We start from the raw sequence: 21,525 nt of genomic DNA on the forward strand, positions 1-21,525 counted from the left end.
TTTTCGACTAATTTTACTAATAAAACAAGAAACACAGCCATAACTGCATAAATAATATTATGTTTGAGTGAGAGTGGTCAGCGACCCCAAGGTTTATTAGTTTTATTCAATAATTGAAAAGTGTTTCACTGTGCCAATAAAAGTCAATTATAATAAATGCATATATGTTTGCTATATTTCTACAGCTGCACATAACTACATATACATACATACATACATACACAAAATGACTTCTGACGCGTGTGCGTCCTATATGTATGTATGTATATGCACGGGTAAATCTATCCGACATAGAACTGATTGTGCTCGTTTGTCGCTGGTGTCCAACGGTGCCGCTGTTTAGATTTCATCCGGACAGTTATGCGTATGGCTGCTGTCGCTCAGTTGCTAACCCAATCCGGTAGGCTATTAAGAGCGTTATCATACTAGCATGGCTAACCAAGTAACTGTGCGTCGTGATTGCAAAATAATGCCGCATTTGCCACTCTCTGGTCCCTTCTCATCCGCTGCCGTGTATAAATCTGCGCGTATGTTTGTATGTGTGTGTGTACGTACGCCGGATACGCCTGAGTGGACAATGGACTGTATTGAGGTTAAACTCATTATTACTAGCATTAGCTTTGTTATTTTTTGAATTATTCGCATTTTTATACTCCGAACAGCCCATCACCCGCTTGAGACCCAGCATTCATTATTGGATAATATTCGACCGAGTAGACCACGTCCAGCACGCAATGAAGAAAATATAGCAGCCGTAGCTGAGAGTGGACACGAAGACTGTGGAGAGTCGATTCGGCGCCGTTCGTAGTAACTCGGACTGACGTATGGAACGACTTGGCGCATTTTACGTTGAGATCTTAAATTAAAAGCTTAAATTAACAGCCTATGCAAGAACTGAAACCGCTCGACCTTCCCAAGAGACATCAAAAATGATGCCGGTAGGAACGTAACCGTAAAAGGCGACCGTTACAGCGCCATGATAACCGACTATTTGATGTCTGATATTAAAGCTCATGATCTCGGCGACATTTGGTTTCAACAAGGCGGCGCCACTTTCCACACATCGCATAAGTTAATGGATTTATTGAGAGAACACTTCCGTGAGCAGATAATTTCACGTGGTCGGTCGATTGGCCACCAAGATCGTGTGATATCACACCGTTAGACTTTTACCTGTGGGTGTACGTATAGTCTAAAGGCTATGCGGACAATCCCGCTTCGATTCAGACCTTGGAGCAAAACATCATGTGTGTCATTTGTCAGTTACCAGCCCAAATGCTCGAAGGAGTCATTGAAAATTGAACTCTGGGAATGGACCATCTGAGACGTAATTGCCAAAGAATGTTTCGAATGATAATAAATATTCCCCATTAAATTTGAAGTTTCTGTTTTTGTAACTTTTACTTTCCTTATTTTCTAATTATATTTTAAAATAATGTAAACTGAAGGATAAGGCATTGCCGCCAATGCAAATAAGTGCCAAAAAAAATTAATATAAACCTTGAAGTAAAGAGAAGCATTTTTATAGTGGAAGCGCTGCTCGATCTCGTCGTGCTCGTGACATTGCGAGTGTTTCACATTTGATAGTTTTTTTAACAGCAATACACATGGACATATGTACATATATGTGTATTTACAATTATATGGTCGACAAGTTTTTCTTAAGATTGTGGGTACATGTTAGGGTGGTCCTATATTTGAGCAGACAGTCAAACTTTGCATCCAAGCGGAACTCTTGCGTTCGACATTTTCGGTTTCACTCACTATTAACACTGAATTAATGATTGACGCCTTAACACTTTCTAATCGGTAACAAATATTATTTATGTATGTATATACATGTAACTAAATACCTAAAGCAAGGTTGTGACCGAAAAAATCGCTTATCTGCTTTTTTAATGACCAGAATACAGACATATTCACAAGTCACTGAGATTTGAGACCGAAAAAAATTTGTTGAAATTACCATGAACTATCTGGATATGACTAACCAAAAGGGCTAAAAACTCAAATTTGAAAAAAAAAATTCAATTTCAGAAAAAGGCCCTTTTTTATTCCTTTCAATCCAGAATCAAGTGTGATTTTGTAACATTTTTGATATTTCATAATGCGTACGCTGCACATTTCTGCACAACAACATTTTGCTATCGAACACTTGTTGTTTGTAAGGTTTCAGTTCTCAGCGTTCGGCGGTAATTCGACGCCACAAAGCAGAGTTTGCTAAGAAGCCCATGCAAATGCACGAGTGTTATAAAACAAAGAAATGTAATTGCATGTATGTATGTGCATATATGTGAATGTGGGTAAGTTGTTTTTGTATAAATACAAAAACAATGGCAACAATAATTAATTGAAAATGTATTAAAAAGCTAGACAATATGCAACAAGTAAGCCCAACAGAAACAAAGCGCTTAAGAAATGTGTATATATATATGTGTGTGTGGCTATTCGGTGGATAAAAAATGTCTGAGAAATAAGGAAATGCGACATTGCTGGGAAAATATGTGCACCGGTAGTGAAGTGAAGCGGCATTTCTGTCTTTTTACATATCTACATATTTATGCAGATAGTAGGTTTGTGTGTTTGCAAAGCCAAAGTATTTTATGCTATGCTTTAACACCTTTCTTGTGTGGTTTTGCTAACCGATATGCCGGCTTTTTGCCAAGATGACAATCCAACAGTGGCTGCTATTATGCTGTAATTTGAGCCAAGCGACAAATTGCTATTGTACTCTGTGTATTGGTACTCTGTATCTTTAAACACATAATGTAGGTACTTTAATTAACTTTAAAGCTCATGTAATACGCTACAAGCAGTGAAAAAACAATGCTGCTTAAAATAAAGCTTATGTAATAAACATTTAGAAGATTAACTTTTGGGAGTTACTGTGCTTTCGAGTTTCAAAACTGTTATTTAGATCAGCAGTGTGGTTGAAAAATAGGTGAAATTTGTGAAAGGGTTGCAGTTTGTAGTATTTGTTGGAACATATTTTCTAAAGAAGCTCTGAGCGTCAAATTTTAGATATAAGTAAACCCTTATACATATATGTAGGTATATACTCTACAATTAATCTTTGTCCCTTCAATTAAGGTATTTATTTCTTTGTTTTGCTTTCCGAACAATAAATTGTCGTCATTATACGTTATATAAGAACATGTGTATAATAATACTTAAAATATATGTCATAAGAATATTTCTCTATAGAGGTAATTTAGTAACAAACTCTTAGGAAATAGTTGGTAGCATGTATGCATGTCACTCTCACATACTCATGTTTCATCGGCAGTTATAATGTTCTCAATGAATGTGGGATTGGAATTCGCACGATCAAGCATGTCTAAAGAAACCTGTTTACGGGACTCTTTTTAAAAAAAATTCAGCTTTATCGGCACGAGTCGAGCAAGGACGCGTTTCATACCCAAAATATCCACAAAAATCATTCGAACGGACTCGCGAGAGATGACGAGCTCTCTTGCCATCTCTCTAACACCTGCCTCACGATTTTCAAGCACCATATCCTTCACTCTTTTTTAATATTTTCATCAGGTCGAAGGTCGTTCCGAAAGAGGCATGTCTTCAACGATCTCTCGACCGTCTTTGAAGACTTTGTTTTTGATAAAACTGAGTCACCGTAAGCTTTTTCCAACATTCGCAACGATTTCGCACACGAAATTCGGTTAGAAATACAAAATTTGACACAAATTCTTCTTTCTTATTTTTTATCCATTTTAAAAATCAAACCCATTATTGAGCTGCACTACAGCAGCTGCTGTAAATAAACTGGTGGACAGATCTCGCTCATATTTGGCTTTGTAGTTAAGGACAGACCTACCAACTTAACAAAATAATTTTTTTTTTGAAATTTTTTTTGAACATTGTTTTTGAAATATCATTTAATCGCGAAATTTAATTACCATTTCAGGGGCCCTTTTTATCACAATGTAAAATATCAAACTTTACAATGTGTTTTCGGCAACAAACAAACACATTGTAAAGTTTGATAAATATAGTTTAAAAACACAGAACAAGTAAAAAACTTTTGTATACAAAAAACCCGTACTGACACACTTGGTTTTCGAAGGATGATTGACACCGCTTCTTACAAAATTCTCACTGTTATTATTTTTTACAAAATTCATAGTTTTGGTGTCTTTTACAAAATCCAAATTGAGGGATCTCTTTGCAAAATTGTACATATTTATTTATTTATTAGTATAAATATAAAAAAATTAAATTGAAATTTGATTACAAAAACGAAAAGACTTTTCGACTACCAAATATAATTGAACAAATTTTTCAGTGACTATAATAACTTATAAATATAAATATGCATGTATGTGTATACCGATGCAATATTATTTTAGTAACGGTCAATTTTGTTATAAAGATCCAACTGAGATCAGATACCCACGCCTGTGTGCGAGAATGACACACACAGGCTCCCATAAACGCCAAAAAGGCGACAAGAGCAAGGCAAGGCAAGGTTTAGCTATACTTAGGCATAATACTACACACACATAAGTATGTATGTATGTACATAAATGCATATATGTAGATACTGGTGAACCGTTCCCACCTTGGAGCACAGGCTATTTGCCGGCTGTCGGTTGCCTGTCGCTAATTTCTATTTATTTCGCAGACCACTGAAGATTTGAGTTGCAGTTTATATTTACAAGTTTATATACATACATTCATATGTATGCGTGTATTTGTGTAGATACATACATATGTATGTGTACATTTAGTTGTATATCGCCTTTTTGATTTTTATTACTTATTTCAGTGTTATTGTGTATTTAAATGTTTCGCACGCTGATGAAATGCAAAATGAGTGGTTACGCAAAGTCTTTATGAGAATTGATGACTGACTGAGTACTAAACTGACTGAATGCCTCAACGATTGTGGAGGATCGCCGTTAACGCACACCAACCCATTTACATTTGTGTGTAAGAATTTTGTCGGCACCGAATGACGCCGCTGCTAAGTCATTGACGATTGACGTGAATGAGCAGTTAACTTAAGGACAGTGTCTATTAGTTCTTCATTACATTCTTTCTGCATTTCAAGAACTGCAAGTTGGCCAGAATTATACGCATACGTAATGTAATGCAAGTATTTAGTATGTAAATAACTGCTCATGTATAAAATATTGTAAAATAAATAAACAATGAACTTTTCTTTATTTCTCAGTATTGCATATGGATTGTTATTGTTATTGTGGGCTTCTTAGAAATAAACTGAAAACGATTTGCTCAGTGCCAAGTAAATGCTGATAGCCATGAAATTGCCTAGCGAGACCATTGACGTTTGGGGGTAACAAGAAGTGGCATAGTGCCTCAACTCGGCAGTGTCTTGTCGTGTTAGGTCCCATAGGTACCTCTATTTTAAGATTTATTACTCTGAGGTTTAGGTAGTTGCGACATTAGCCCACTAGACGTTTCTGCTGAGTGTCACCCCAGCATACTCAGTTGGCAGAATATCGCAACCGCCGGCCCAGGGTTCTACCGAAATCCAAAACGCTAATTCCTTATCAAAATTTCACATCAAAGCTATAATCCATCCAATGCAGGAGTTTGTAAGACCGTGAATGTCGCTGGTCAGCGTTATCCAGATCATTTTTGAATGTATGAACTCGGAGACGTGTATAGAAGAACTTTTGAAATTTCTATTCGAATTTTAGAATTTTTTTCTTTTAAAATTTATTTTATTTTGAATAGAGCGCAGATGAACTGGTAAAAGACTTAGTTTACATAATTGGTTTCAATGTCACATTAATGCCATTATTTTCATTTTATAAAAAAAAAACTTATTTAGAACTCATACATTTTCTGAGAAAAATTGCAAGTCTCATGTTTAACGGTTTGCGCGAGTAAACAAAAAATATGTTTGCAAACGACTAAAAACCCCAGACGTGTCATAAACCACATTTAAAAACTTATTTATTTACTTTTTTTTTTTGAAAATTTTGGAAAAAAAAATTATTTGTGTGATTTCTGTGGCACTTCATGACAAATATACTTTATACTTATTTTTTTTTATCAGCAGATTTTAGAACTTAAATTTTGAAACACTAAAAAATTAATAAAAAAAAAACGAAAAATGTAGATGAGAAATAAAATATACATAATTTTTTGTTTATGCAAATTCATAGCATACAAACATTTCTTTATTTTTTGCGATTTAATGTTAATTTGCACGTACCAGCGAATTCTCAGAAGAGCCGATTTTGTTGTTTAACTTCTTCACTGCTATATATTTTTTAATAATCAAGCACTATTTGTATGATTTTTTTGTTTAACAAATAAAAACAATATTTTCCTCTTTCAGCAGTGATAAAATATTATAGTCGACAAGCAACGACAAATAACGACAGCGAAACACAAATTGCAAGGAAAAACAATTAAAACAATATTAAAAGAATCAGCAGTTAATAATATTCAACTAAAAAAATATGAAAATCATAAAATAAGCGTTGCGGCGATACTAGCGATGCTCGTGGTACGTGTCGTAAGTATGTATGCACTATTTGTATATACTCATATACTGTGGAACGGTTCCACTTGACGTAGCACACTGCGAGCCGCACTTTTAATAACGTCGACGATCAAATAACAAAGCTGACTTGGCGAGCGAGTACGAGACCGAACGAAACCCAACTGCCGGGCGATAACTGACTGGCTGGCTGACTTCACAAATAAACTCGCCACGCATAAGCCAGTAAGTAAGTAAAGTCAATCTTTTGTATTTGCCAGCTGTGCGCTCCAAACGCCACAAAAAGTGAGTTGGAAAAGTAAACAAACGCAAAAGAAAAGCAAAAAATAAAAACAGAAGCAAAGCAAAACAAATGCAGAATGAATGGGCTTCGGCAGAAGCATGAGCAAAATGTTTTTGGAAAATAAATATGGAAAATAATTATTAAAGCGGCACAGACAGTTACTCAGTTAACTATGAGAAACGCTCTTACAGCATGTTGAGCCGGAGAGTCATGTTGACAATGAGAGGAGCAGCAAGTAGAGTAGAAGGTATGGAAGCAATATTTCATTGTACTCGTAGTTAGGTATAATAAATATAGAAAAGTAAAATATAATAAAATAATGATGATATACATACATATGTAGATATGTACATGGGTTTCTAAACAGAATATTTTCAATTACTGAAAATAAGAAAAAACCATAGTTGGATGAAACGGAAACGTAAGTTAAAATAACAAACATCAAAGGAAAAATAATTTTCTGTTGATCTGAGGTCGGTAAATGGAATGAGAGGGGCTCGGTTGAATTTTTAAAGGTTAAAAACAGAACCACGAGTTCTATAGAAAAAATAAAAAATAGTAATTTTGTGTTTTGATTTTTTACAAATACTGTCAAAATTTATGTAAAAAAATTAAATAATTAAGTTTGGATTTTTTTATTTTTATCTCTTACAAACCTTTTTTTTTGCGAAATTTAATTTTCAAACAAAAATTCTTACGTCAAAATTTCTTAAATTTTTTTTTTTTAAATACGCAAGCTTTTTCTTTATTGAAATCTTTACTTGTTAAAAAAAAAACCCAAAACTTGGTTATTTGAATTTTTCAAAAAAATTTTGAGGTTATGTGAAATAAAGTTTATATACAAAATTGTTAAATTTTTTCATTACCCTCAATATTGCCATATACATTTTTCCTTGAGCACTCTTAGTTTTGTTGGAAATACAGATAACCTGTTTTCAATCCTACCTCGGAAACTGTGCTGTCCTTTCTTTTCTCGACCTCAGCTCGTATTATGTATTAGTAAAATATATTAAAAAAAGCTAGCGATACTTCGTTTTGGTAATTATTTGGTTCACCCTCGCAAATTTTAATGTATATATGATGAGAAAAAGTACACGCTCTTATAAGAGAACTGTCAATACGGTTTTTTTGAAGTAAGAAAAGAGCGTAAACTAACATTCATTAAGAATTAATATATTTTAATTGCTTTTAATTGATTTTATATATTGCAAATTGTAGCTGACAATGTTACAAAGTAACTTTTCAAAATCGAAAGCATAGAAAATTTTAACTAGGGGTATAGTGGAAGTTGACGGAGGAACTCTTAACAACTAAATCAGCATTAAAAAAATAAAAATATTTTGTAAAATGTGTGTCTTTAACTTTTTGTGCATTTTTATCGCTTTTCATATGGCTGTCATATGTATTAAGAGCATATACCCTCTCTTAGGTGAACTATATTTTTCCAAAATTCTCTTAGCATTTCTCTTTTTTTTTGATTTAGAGAAACGTTGCAGTTGTTTATCTATATGCTCTTTTATCGTCGAACATGTCTCTTTTGAATTGTATATCATTTTATTATTTATTAAAGATCACATGGAAGTTCAGCTGATAATTGAGAGACATGAAAAACCTACTACATATAAATATGTTTGTGAGAATGTGCCTCTTTTACGGTGCTTTAGTTTGAAAGTGTTGCATTTTTTGCCGGCTGCCGCCTTTATTTATGCGCTTGATTACTTGCAGCTGGAGATATATGTAATATGTACTTACATATGTAAATGTGAGGGCGTGTGTGGTTGAATTTATGTGACCAGACGCTCTGTTTATTGTTTTACTTATTTATAGTTTTATTTTGATATTTATGCTCAGGGTGAGCAGGGTGTATTAACTTTTGCCACGAAGTTTATAACAGTCTGTTTGCTATTTACATATACGCAAACAACTCTCTCAGGTTTTGAGATATCGATCTGAAATTTTGCATAAGCACTTTTCTATCCAAGAAATTGCTCATCCGCCGGCATCGTGGATAACGGACCACTACCGGAGATGGCTGCCAAACAAATTGATCGTTTTAAATCAAGTCCATGTATGGAAAGCTTTTATTTATTTATTGTCCAAAAGCAACGCTAAAATTTCTAAAAGAATTGTTTTGAACGAAGCACTATAGCATAGGTACATATTACTGCCATTCAACTGATCAATCAAAATCAAGAAAAAGTCTTCGTAAAACATTTTTTTCCTCATTAAGGGACTATACCAGTGTGACACTTTCAAAAAAATTTTTTTTTTGCTTTTTCGTTTATATGTATGTATATTCAAAAATATCCTGTGAAATCGGCAAGGTCGTAACTTGAATAGTTTTTGAATGGCAGCGTTCTAAACAGCGACCGCTCAGTGGTGCAAAATTCTCAATTTGGCATTAAAAAACGACCATTTTTTTTCGTAAAAAAACGATTTTTTTTCAAAATTACGCCATTTTTTTAATTTTTGATATTTTTCAAAGATCGTAATTCATTGTATAGAAAATATATTTCAGTTTAATAAACATTTTGAATTTTTTTGTTTCAGCTACTCATTCGACCGGAATCATGCCAGCAGTTGAGGAACTTTTTTTCGGCACTTCCGCAGACAGCACATAACTCCGTTATTTTTCAATATTTTTGTAAAAAAAAAAATTTTAATATAGCTAAATATATACTTTATTACGTTCATAGAACGTCGAAACATTCAATCTAGTACTTTCTTTTCAAAAAATTCACAAAAGTCGCATAATTTTTCATGCGTCACACTGGTATAGCCCCTTAAGTGAACCTACATAATTCAACTTGAAGGCAAATTATATCAAAAAACTTTGCCAGAAAGAACTAGGAAAAAATGTTTTGTTGGATGCAACCCGTGGGTATACATACATATGTTCATATAAATTATGTAGTTGCGCCGTCTCTAAACGCGTTTTTCTCGAAACTGTGTTTTTGAAGTCGGTTGACACAATCTTCATGAAATTTTACATAGGTCTTGGTGATACAATTTTTAAAGACTTGGACGAAGGATTTCGTTTTTTTTTCGATTACAACTATTTGAAAAAAAATGTAGCGAAATTGTCACTGAGATTTTAATTTTTTTGTAAAAATGTCTGCTAAGACTCCAATTTTTTTCCGAGGGGTCACCGGAAATAGTGTCGCAACGACCGAGTTTAAAATATATATATTTTTTTCAAAAATTTCAGAATTTCTTTGTTAATAACAATTAAAACAATTCCAATAAAATATTTAATTTTTTATATGAGAAAAAAATTGTTGAAAAAGGCTGTTTTTTACCCGAGGAAACTCATGTAACCTCTTAAACCAATGTGTGCTTGTTGATGAGCTCTGTTACTGATTTTTATATTTTTTGATTAGGGATCGGAAAGACAATAACATATTAATTATTTACCAAGCCAAAACAAATGAAAACTAATAAGAATGTGGGGAAGTTAGGAAGTAAATATTCAATTTATATATCTACATTTATTTGAGTAATAAAAACAATAATCCAATGTTGAAAAATTAAAAATAAATGGATTTCAATTGACAGAAATAGCGCTGGGCATGCGAATCACACATGAAGAGCTATGTAAATTAAAAATAATAAAATGGAAGATTTGTGAGCGTGGTCGAGACTTGCATTGTCTAGTGAATGTCGTAAAGGCATTTTGCAATAAGACAATAGCGCAATAAGTGCAATTCTTACTAATTGATTTGCCAAGATCTTATCAGCGTTGTGTTTACAATTGAGATGACAATAAAATTAATTAAGAGGAATTCAAGTGCAAGGCGTGCGACATAAAGCGGAAAAATTTATGAATATTTGAAAATATTAATCGAAATTAGCAACACAGTTTAGCAGGCTGAGATAACATAAAATAAGCAATTACTACAAAAAACCATAAATTATTCGTGAAATTTTTTTTCTAGCTTGTCAGTGACATCTGTGCTAAATGTTAGACCAAAATAATCATTAGTGTTCAGTATACGCTTGTTTTTCTGAAGTATATAAAGTGCAAGTGAAGTTTCATTAAATTTTGAGGTTCGCCCACGTCCAGGACGGTCATCATCATCAATTGATGATAAACACGTCAATAAAATAAAGGAATTGGTGCTTGAGAATCGACGACTAACAGTCAGAGATCTTATTGGTATCGTTGGAATATTGGAAGGATCAGTGAAAAAACATTTTGAAAGATTATTTGGGCAATTTGGACAAATGAAATTTTTTCGAAAAGCAGCGTCCCTACAACGCCTGTTAACCAATGCTTTCCGACCACCAGGATGTCATGAAACATATTATTACTGGCGACGAGTCTTGGAGCCTTGGAAAAAGAAGCCTTAATTATGGGCCGACAATTCTTGGTTTTTGCACCACGATAATACACCGTTGCATACTGCATTGATTTTTCGTGAGTTTTTCGCCAAATTTTCAATCAATATCGTGCCGCAATCACCGTATTCGCCTGATTTAGCTCCGTGTGACTTCTGGCTATTCAGCAAACACAAACGACTGCTCCGGGGAAAGTTATATTATACAAGTATAGTCAATACAATACAACATATTTTTTATAAAGTTTAAAAGAAATTTGCAAGTAAGTTATTAATGTAAGTTGGCTTAATATATATTTTTAATAGTCAATATTTTTTTTTAATTTCCTGTGACACGCGTTTACATAATATTTATTTAATAAATTTATAATCAAAAAGCGTTAGCTCCCAAGTAAGAAATTCACTAAAGCCAAATTTGTATGAAACGCTAAACGTTTGGACTTGCGTGCCATATTCGAAAGTCAGATATCGCGTTATTTGAATCGAAAGTGGTAGAAAAAAGCACATTGCTGTGGAATATTAAGTAGTTAAATGAGGTGGAGCAAAACAAAATAAAATCGATATACTTGCTTGTGCAGAGCGATAATTTTAAACGGAATATATTGATGTTTATAAAACTTCGACTTAAAAACAGATGTAAATTTTCTACTCTAGAACCAGTGTACAATTAAACAATTCCAACTGGCGATCCTGCTAAAAATATCGATAAAGCTAAACATCGGTTATTAGAAGTTGCTTCGGCCGTGAACTGTATAGTGCTAAGTTGGCGTTATTTTCGTTGGAAGACTACAAGTATATGTAGAATACTAGTTAGGAAAATGGTTTTTGTAACTCTCTTGATATGGACCAATATTTTTATGAGAATATTATTGATTATTACAACGAAAGATGATGTTTTCAACCGTATGGAATCCGCCAGCTTATATTGAAAAATTTATTTTAATTTTTATAAGGGAAACACATCAAACATAACGAAAAAAAAATGTGTACACTTGATAATTTGAAATGAAATTTTTACAAAAAAAATTGAACGAAAATCAGGAAAATTCAGAAAACCAAAATTATCGTCTCTCAGTTGATAGATCCAATAGTAAAGTGAAGTGGCCACTTTCAGACCATAGAAACCATAGAACAACTAATTAAATTTTAAACGAGCAAGCAATCAGTTGATAAAATGAATTTAACTGAAGACGTAACACACTCAACCGCATTACAGAGACAATCCATAGTTTCTAGTCGACAATAGTACTTTCAATAAATTATCGGTGTGCCATGCATCGCTCAGCCAGCGAGCAATCATGCGCAAAGTACTAAAAAGTTTTCTCCAAATGGTTTATTAAAGGAAGCAGAAACTACTCGCTTGCTGTTGATCTAAAAGTATTGCGTCATGTGAGAGAATTTCGATGAATTTAAAAAACCATTAATATTTATATGAATCAAGAACAGCTGTTGTTGTATCCATAATTTTAACAAATGTTTATTTAGATATTAGAATTTAAGCAATTCTAGAGAAAAGCTTAAATTTCTGTGAAATTTATAAATCTCATACGACTAACACACTTACACTTTGCTTACAAACTTATACACTTAAAGGTATTTTAATTACTAGAGTATTTGTATTATTTGTTGAAGTCAATATCAGAAAAAGCAGCTAGCAATGCACGCAGGCTTATGTACTATGTATGTATATGTAATAATGACTGTACGACACCATATGGGGCGGCGTGTCGCGTGGCATAATCGTTACACTAATGCATACGTATACCGTTATTTGGAAAATTTCATATTTCCTATTATCAAATTACAACAAAACAAACTTAATTATAGTAGAGTAAACCGATATGCGCCAATAATAAATTAACAAATATGTCCATATGTTGGTGTGCGTAGGGGAAAATGGAAAATACGGCATTGTGGCTTCTGGTGCACGCCTCCAACCCATTTTAGTTGACAACTATGTAAGTCGTAAAACCTTAAAAGTTGAACAATACTATGCACAATAGAACTAGTATATGGCACATAACGGGTTTAGGGGTGTATGCAGGAGAGTGGTATTGTGGGAGTAGAAGTAGATGAGTTGTTAGATGTGACTCACGCGTATGGTCTGTGCTGACTCGGCGGCTAAGTTTGCTATTTCCGCTGATTTTACACCTTTTATGGTTTGGTTGTTGCTGTTGCTGCTGTTTTTACGGCGTTGACATGTCGGCGGTTGCGTAAAATCAATTTGTTCAAATGTATCGGGATCACTGATGGAGCGCCGCAACTTCGTAACTGAGGCGCGTTTGGCATGGAAGGAGCCGCGCAGGAAGCGCGCCAATTCATAGGCGGGATTGCGACAACCTTTGGTGTGCTGTGGCGGTGTGACCTTGAAGGTGGGCACCAGCGGTGAGTGCAATTCAAATGAGGAGTCTGGTGTGTGATTCTGACTGCGACCGCTGGATTGTGTGATATTCGAGCTGGCCGAAGAAATACCGTCATCATGCTCATCTTGCTCTTGCTGTGCCGCCGCTATATCAGCAAGCACAACATCATTATCATCATAGTCTTCAACATGTACGCCCTCAAAGTAGTAGTCGTCTTCGACATTGTCTTCCACATCGGATTGCGGTAGCGGTTGACAGCCGAGCGCTGTTGCGCGTAACGGTAGTGGTGACGACGACGACATAACTGTTGTTGCAGCAACCGCTTTCGTTTTATTTGATTTGCACTTCTTTTTGCCGGAGAAAAACTGCAATACTTTGACCGCTGAACGATAGCTGGAGCGTTCGGATTGTGAGCGCTGAAAATGGCTGCAACATTTAGACTTTTGCGCCTTTGGCGCTGGCATTAACTCTGCAGCAGCCAGTTCATCCAAGTGCGTTTGACTATCGGCCGAACCCAAATCGGAGTGTGTAGATTGTGTGTCTGGTGTGTTGGCGCCGCGCAGCCACGGTGAATTACTACGACTGCTTTGCTGACTCGTATTGCCGCCGTTGAAGACATTCTGGTAGAGCGCTTTTGCTTTGCGACACAGATATGGGGAACTCTTTGGTGTTGTGCGCGCGCTACTGCTGTTGCGGCGGCACGTATTCTGTGTTTGCGTCTGTTCTTGTTGATCTTGCTGTTGCACCTGCTGTTGGTGGTGTTGTTGGCGCGCCTCAAAGTTACGTACGAAGCGTGCAAGGCTCTCACGATCCACTTCGGTGACACAGCGATGCCGCAGCAGACGTTGTGGTGTCTCCGGCAGGTGTTTGATCTCGAAGCTGGCATCGAAGACAGCCGAATCATTAATTTGACTGAGTGTTTCAACAAACCGTTCGACCATATTGGCAATGTTGTTGGGCTTTGTTGTTGGTGTGTGTTTGAGTAGTTTCTCGTGGAGTTTTTGGTTTTGTTGCACGTTTTGTATATGTTGTTGTTTGTTATTATTATTTTCTAATTTCTCTGTTATTGTTTCTTGAGAGTTAATATGATTTTTATTATTCTTTGTTATAGTTTCTTGAGAGTTGATATTATTTTTATTATGCTTTGTTTTTGTAGCGTTTTTTAATGCAGTATTTTTGCAATGTCTTTGGTGTTTTGAATCTTTAGGCTCGTGTTTTGAAACGATCTCTAAATTTTTGCACAATTTACCGTTTTCAAATCCGTCATTTTTAACTTCAAGCTGATTTGTCTCAAACATAGTTTATATTGTGTATTTCGTGGCTGTTTTAAGAATTTAATTTCAATTATTTTGTGAGTTGTATTTTGTAATAAGTTGCTATGGCAACTATTGTATAACTTTTAATTTGCAATAAATTCGTTCAAGTACTGCTACTTTTTTAGGTTTTAAGATTATTTATCAGTTTTCCGCTCTGCAAAGTTTTGCTATGTTACGCACGCACTGCTCGCCAGCATTAAACTGAATTCTTTGCTGCTGCACAGCAATTTAAGTAAATTCTCCGGCTGGTTACCTGCCCCCTAGCATCTACACACACCGGCCTACCAATCCAATGAACACGAAAGCTCAACAGATCGCTCGATTGGATCGTTCCTCACTAGGAATTTGCTTCACACCTTTCTCCGAAATCAGGTGGAGATCGGCGCCGCAATTGTGTACGGGTATTTACAATAAATTCCAATAAGTGCCTAGGTTATGGCGTATATTGTTATGTGATTATGTTCATATTAGCCGTAATTAGAAAAAAAAAAAACAGAACGATACTCAAGAAATTAATTGCTTTGCAAATGAATTACGTTGAAAATCAGAATAATAACGCTGGAATATGGGCATAGAAGTGTAAATCCTCAAGAGTAAAAGCAAACACTTTTTCCCTTTTAAAGGGTTTTTCAATGCCGCACTACAAAAGTAAATCGATAGGGACAGCAAACGATGCCAAATTTTTTCCCGTCTTTTAGACATTTCTCTTCCGTAAGTTTTGCTATTTCATTATGGAAAGATATACGATCTACCAACGAGTCGCGAATATTAAAATTCACTTCTGAAATTCGAAGTCAGTGGCCTCGCCTTTTTTAATAAAAAACAAACGGTTTAGGATATCAATGAAATTTTTTATTCATGAGCCACCATTAATTCCGAAAAAATACGGTTTGGTGCAGTTTATGGGCCGGCGGCGTTATTGGGCCGTACTTCTTCCGTGAAGACTAAGACCGGTACGTTACTGTAAATAGGAATCGCTACCGCTCAATGATAACCGAATATTTTTGGCCCGAATTGAATGATATAGACAATATGTGGTTCCAACAGGACGACGCCACAAGCCACACAGCTAATGTCACAATCGAACAAAGTTTGGTGAACGTGTTATCTCACGAAATGGCCCAGTCAGTTGGCCGCCTCGGTCGTGCGATTTGACGCCGTTAGACTATTTTCTGTGGGGTTACGTCAAGTCTATGGTCTATGCCAACAAGCCAGCGACGATTGATTAACTTCATAAGAATATCGAACGTGAAATTGTAGCAGTATCGGCCGATTTATGCTTGAAAATCGTCGAAAATTTGGTTCGGCGTCTGGACTTCTGCAAGTGTACCTGTGGTGGCCATGCAAAATCAAAAGAAATCGAGTTCCATATATAATGGCATCGAATGCTTCTTTTTAGCGCTCTTATTGAAAAACCCTATATATTTGTAAGACTTTAAGCCTGTGCATATACATACGTATGTGTATGATACACACCCGCTAGGGATACGTGATCTGCATAAACTGCAGTTTTAAGTTCATTTCACCCATTAACTGCACTGTGTAGTAGTAGCATTTGTAGAGGAGAGCAAACGTGCTTTTCAGCACGATCTTCACCGATCATGCATCACTATATATGATCGTATTTATTTGTCACTTCAAAACTTAGTCATACTGGTGCCATATGAATTTCAAGCATGAATGCGTAAAATCAAGAATTTTATGATCTTATTTTGAATATCCATAAAGAGATAGCTAAGTAATAAGAAATCACACTAGTCGTAATTACGAGTGTATAACAAAGAAAATTGCTTTGATATTTTACCACAATCTGGCTTATTCCCTGCTTGATATATGATTTCGTAATAATATAATACAAATCAACGAATCAATACATCCAGTTGGGTCTTAATACCAACTTTACACACTAATTTTCTAATTCAATCCCCTGTTGCTACAACAATGTTCGGCAGCAGTTGGAGCGTAAGCGAACAGCTGTCTGTATTTACATTCTCGAAAAATTATGCATAATTCAATTATTATTCCGAAATGTTTAACAAAAGACGCAAATTATCGTTAAAACAAATTTTCAATATGTATAGATTCAATGAATTTTCATTTATTGCTATTCTATGAATGAAAATTTAGCAAATTGGAAAAAATCTTAAACGGAAAACCACCGTGCAATTCTGAGAAGCGCAGCTGAGTAGTAGAGATTGTTACAACTGGAAAGTTTAGATAAATGTAGATCATTTTATGTATGTATGTATGTACTCTTACTACTATGAGCAAAGACTTTGTTCATTGTTTTCTTCAAAATTTATGTCGTCCCCCTCAATGTAATGCCCCCTGGTCCCAAAAGACCAACGTTTCTTCCTATTCTCGAAACAGATGTTAAAGTCAATTTCCGGAATGGCCTTCAATGCGTGGAGCGATTTATGTTTAAAGGCTCCAATTTACTAAAAACGGTTTCCCGGGAGTAGTCGTTTCAGTTTGCTGTATAGCCAGAATTCACGTAGAGCTAAAACAGGCGAATACGGTGGTTGGGGCACGAAATTGGTTGAAAATTTCGCGAAAAACTCACGAAGAATCAATGCAGTATGCAACGGTGTATTATCGTGGTGCAAAAACCAAGAGTTGTCAGCCTATTATTCTGGCCTTTTTTTACGAATAGGCTAGCAAAAATGACGCATAATGAGTGCATCACACTTCGATAATCGAAGAAAACTGTGAACTTAACCATAATTTTCGGCTGATTCATTGTCTGTTTTCGGGTCGTAGTATTGATCCAAGACTCATCGCCAGTAATAATATGTTTTATGACATCATGGTAGTCGGAAAGCATTGTTTACCCATCGTTATCGGGACGATGTTTGTTGAAAAAAGTGTGACATTTTGGAACCAATCGTGTTTTCACTTTTCTTAGGCACAAATGAACTTTCAAAATGGTTTTCACTGATCCTTCCGATATTCCAATGGTTCCGGTAAGATCTCTGATTATTAAATCGTCGATTCTTAAGCACAAATTTATTTTATTTTATTGACAGTCATACCAAGCTACAAAAAAAAAATATTTCGACGAATGGACTTTCGCGCGTAATTTAAAAATAAAAAGTCTTACTATTTTTTTCTCACAATAATATATATACCAATGATATTCAAAAATCTTTAGGACAGCAGCTATCGGCTCCATAAAGCTGCTGCCGACTAAATACAATTATATAACTAGAACTAGATCATTCGGTGTGGATCAAAGATTATTTCCTTAAGAGATCGTATAAAACTTTACTTTTTCGCGGATGAGCCAAAGCTGGGTGGGAAGATTGATTTTTTCAATCAGAAGTGGTTGCTATTAAGATGCCGATAGACGTACTGCTGTGAACTGCAGCCTCTCTTTTAGGGTGGAGACTATTCATTCCGACAGCAGAGCGGCAATACTAGCGCTGGCTCGCTAACTGTGCGCCTAAAGTTAGTCAAGGAATGTTTATCCACAGTAGAAAAAGCATCAAGCTACTTTATCATCAGACTCATTTTGGGTGCCGGATCATAGCTAAATTGTTGGCTGCAGTTGCCAGCCGATCGGAATGGGACCGAGTTGGATCTGCGTTCGCTTAGCAGGCGCTGGTTGACGACCAGCTCCTGTGCGACTGCGAGATCCTTTTGGCCAAGAGTACAACGCAAGAGATCGCCTGAACTAATTGCCTTTAGCGGAGTTAATTTAGTCGCAATCGTACGGGTCCTTACTGGATACTGTCCAATAGCCATTCACTCAAAAAGTTTTGATTGAAGGTAACGCATCGCTTGTTCCTAGAGATCTAATCTTTTGCAACAGTGGCGTGACGACGATCTATTTGCCATTTTGCAGTTTTCGAAACACAAATAAGCGAGAAAAGATGCATAGTAGAATATAAAAATAGATCGAAATCTTATGTTGGTATTAATATTTTAAAGTCCCTCAATCGCAACAATATTAGTCGATTTTTAAAAATAGAACAATTGTATAAAAGCTTCATTATGGCATGCGAAAATAATATACGCAAATAGCGTCAAGTTCATTCATATCAAAGCAAAGCTTATCTAAATCAACAAATAACAAACTAAATAAATAAATGCGCATTTTTCATTGACTACAAACGAATTATGGAAAATATTTTCTCAATTACTTGGTTATCGTGACAGTGAAATTTAGGCACCCATATGTGTACAAACACACATAATATAAATAATATACATACAAAGGTCTAGAACATACGTTTTACATATGTATGTACATAGCAGAGTTTTGTTTTCTTGACATTCAGATGTTAGGCCCCGTGCAGGTGGCAGAAGGTGTCAGGCGACATTACGCAGTGCCAGTGACATACATACAAACTTACATAGTACATTGCAAAAGCCGTTGATGGCATATGGCAACACACAAAAATGAATGACGAATCGCTGAAACGTCAGGAACGAAGTCGTGCCCAGTTCTTACTGATCGTGCAGGTAAATGGGGTTTACTTGATGCCTGTAGTAACAAGAAACAGGTTTGGAAATACTAAAAGCTAATGCAATTTACGTCACGAATAATTGTTAAGCGTGGGTGTGTGCATGTGTAAAAAAAACCCTTTATGACAGTTGAAATGTCTAAGAAAATTGAGTAGGAATACATAATAAAATGTTACAACTATAAGTAAGTGGATAAGCAACTTGTCAGTCGTAAAGGAAGAAGCGACCAGTGCAAGCTTACAGTGACTTGAATAAATTAAAAATTTCCATTTTTTGATTACGAAAGTGACAATTAATGCACAACAGCACGTTCGGGGCATAGCTCGGGAGGTGAAACAGCGTGGAGGCATAACGAAAAAATGGTGTGTCAATAAATGTGACTAATTTCCAGGCTACTATGTATGTATGTAACCATGTATGTTTGCATGTAAATAAATAGATACACATTGACAAACAACTGCAAATACTAGGCGTCAGACTATGTTTGCTGAATTGTTAGTTTCCATGCCCATACATACATATGTATATATACGAGTACACATGCGCTTGTATAATAATTAAGTAGATAATGTGTTGTTGATTGTATTGCATCATATGCTTTGGCAGGCAATTCTGTGAAATTCGGAAATTATCAATATAATACCGGGAATTTCTTTACGTTTAAGCGAAAATCAACGATCTTATGGCTATAAACTTATTATTTGCTAAAAAAAAATTGGCGAAAAAAAATTAATTCGGCTACATCGAAGCTATAAATACCCTTCACAGGCGCATTTATTACAGTAACACGAGGTGTAGCGGTATGAAGTGAGAGACAAATGTGTTGGTAGTGAACATTTGTTGCGTGCTTTTGGCGTGACATCAGTCAACATTCATTGAATAAACATTTTCATATTTTTTATTGTATTGAAAATGTCAAATTTTGTAACGAAAAGTGATGATTTGCGGAAACCAATAATTTATTGTTTCCATTTGAAGAAAAGTGCTGCAAATGCTTGACGAGGCATATGGTGATCATGCTATATCAGAAGCGACATGCAAAAGATGGTTGCAACGGTTCAGAGATAATAATTTTAATATAAGAAATGAAGAACGTGGAAGATCGCCAAAAAAATTTTAAGATGATGGTGAAGGTGAAGATGATACTTTTGAGTCAAAAGCAAAAGACAGCCATGTTAAATGTAGCACAACCAACAATTTCAGGCCGTTTGAAAGCTAAGGGTAAGATCCAAAAGTGTGGCAAATGAGTGTCACATGAATTGAATGCAAGACAAATGGAAAACCGAAAAAAACACTTGTGAAATTTTGTTCAAAGGCATGAAAGAAAATCAGTTTTGTATCGAATAATCACTGGCTATGAAAAATTGATTTATTTTAAGAATCCTAAGCGGTAAAAATCATAGGTTAATCCGCGACAACCAGCAACAACGAATGCAAAAACAGATCGATTCGGTAGGAAGGCAACGCTCTGTGTTTGGTTGGATCAGAAGGCATGTTGGTATATCATGAGCTTCTAAAACCTCGTGAAACTGCGAATACTAATCGCTACAAACAACAAATGATCAATTTGAGCCGTGCATTGATCGAAAAATGTCCAGAATAATGGGCCAGAAGACACAGCAGAGTAATTTTGTTACACGACAATACACTTGCACACAAAGCAAAATCGGTTCAGGTTACATTAAAAGTACTTGGCCGTTCCCACGACATATTCCGCCGTAACCGGAACGCACCCGGTTTGTTTTACCCGCCAAGGACTGTCAACTCGGCAGAATTCTGCCGCTATCACAACAACTGGGAGCTGCCACACCACACGCGTATTCAACAGACTTGGCCCCTTTCCGATTACCCTTTGTTTTCATCGATGGGACACGCATTGCCTGAACAGCACTTCGATTTCTACGCAGAAGTCGAAAATTGGGTGTCTGATTGATTTGCTTCAAAAGGCGAACATTTTTATTGGCATGGTATCCACAAATTCCCAGAAAGGTGCTCAAGATGTGCAAAAAGCTAATACTTAATTCTTTCAACAATATTTTTTTTTTTTACTTTTTTAATGAAAATTAGTATTTCATTTTGATAAAAAACGCATAACTATTCGCTAGATTTTAGTGTTATCTTGGACAATAATCTATGCCAAATTTATAGATATTAAATAAAAAAGTTTTCCTTACACGAACACGATCAGTTTGTATGATAGCTATATCTTATAGTGCTCCGATATCGCCGGTTTCAAGAAATAAAGAGCTGCTTGCGGAAAAAAGGA

The 21,525-nt window shown here is 35.5% G+C and overlaps 1 protein-coding gene across 2 annotated transcripts in view; it reads right to left on the bottom strand.

Moving 5' to 3' along the window:
- Nucleotides 1-21,525, bottom strand: part of LOC120767038 (regulator of G-protein signaling loco) — a 54,190-nt gene that overhangs the window by 12,766 nt on the left and 19,899 nt on the right. Inside the window, exon 1 of one of the 2 annotated variants that reach the window (XM_040092884.1) lies at nt 13,209-14,950. The exons of the other annotated variant lie outside the window; for it this stretch is intronic. Within the exon in view, the coding sequence (XP_039948818.1) occupies nt 13,209-14,774 (1,566 nt within the window). The 5' untranslated portion in view covers nt 14,775-14,950. Of the gene's footprint in view, nt 1-13,208; nt 14,951-21,525 lie in introns of those variants that run through there. 2 annotated transcript variants of the gene reach the window in all.

This window comes from Bactrocera tryoni, chromosome 1, assembly GCF_016617805.1.
Source record: "Bactrocera tryoni isolate S06 chromosome 1, CSIRO_BtryS06_freeze2, whole genome shotgun sequence".
Classification (NCBI taxonomy): domain Eukaryota; kingdom Metazoa; phylum Arthropoda; class Insecta; order Diptera; family Tephritidae; genus Bactrocera; species Bactrocera tryoni.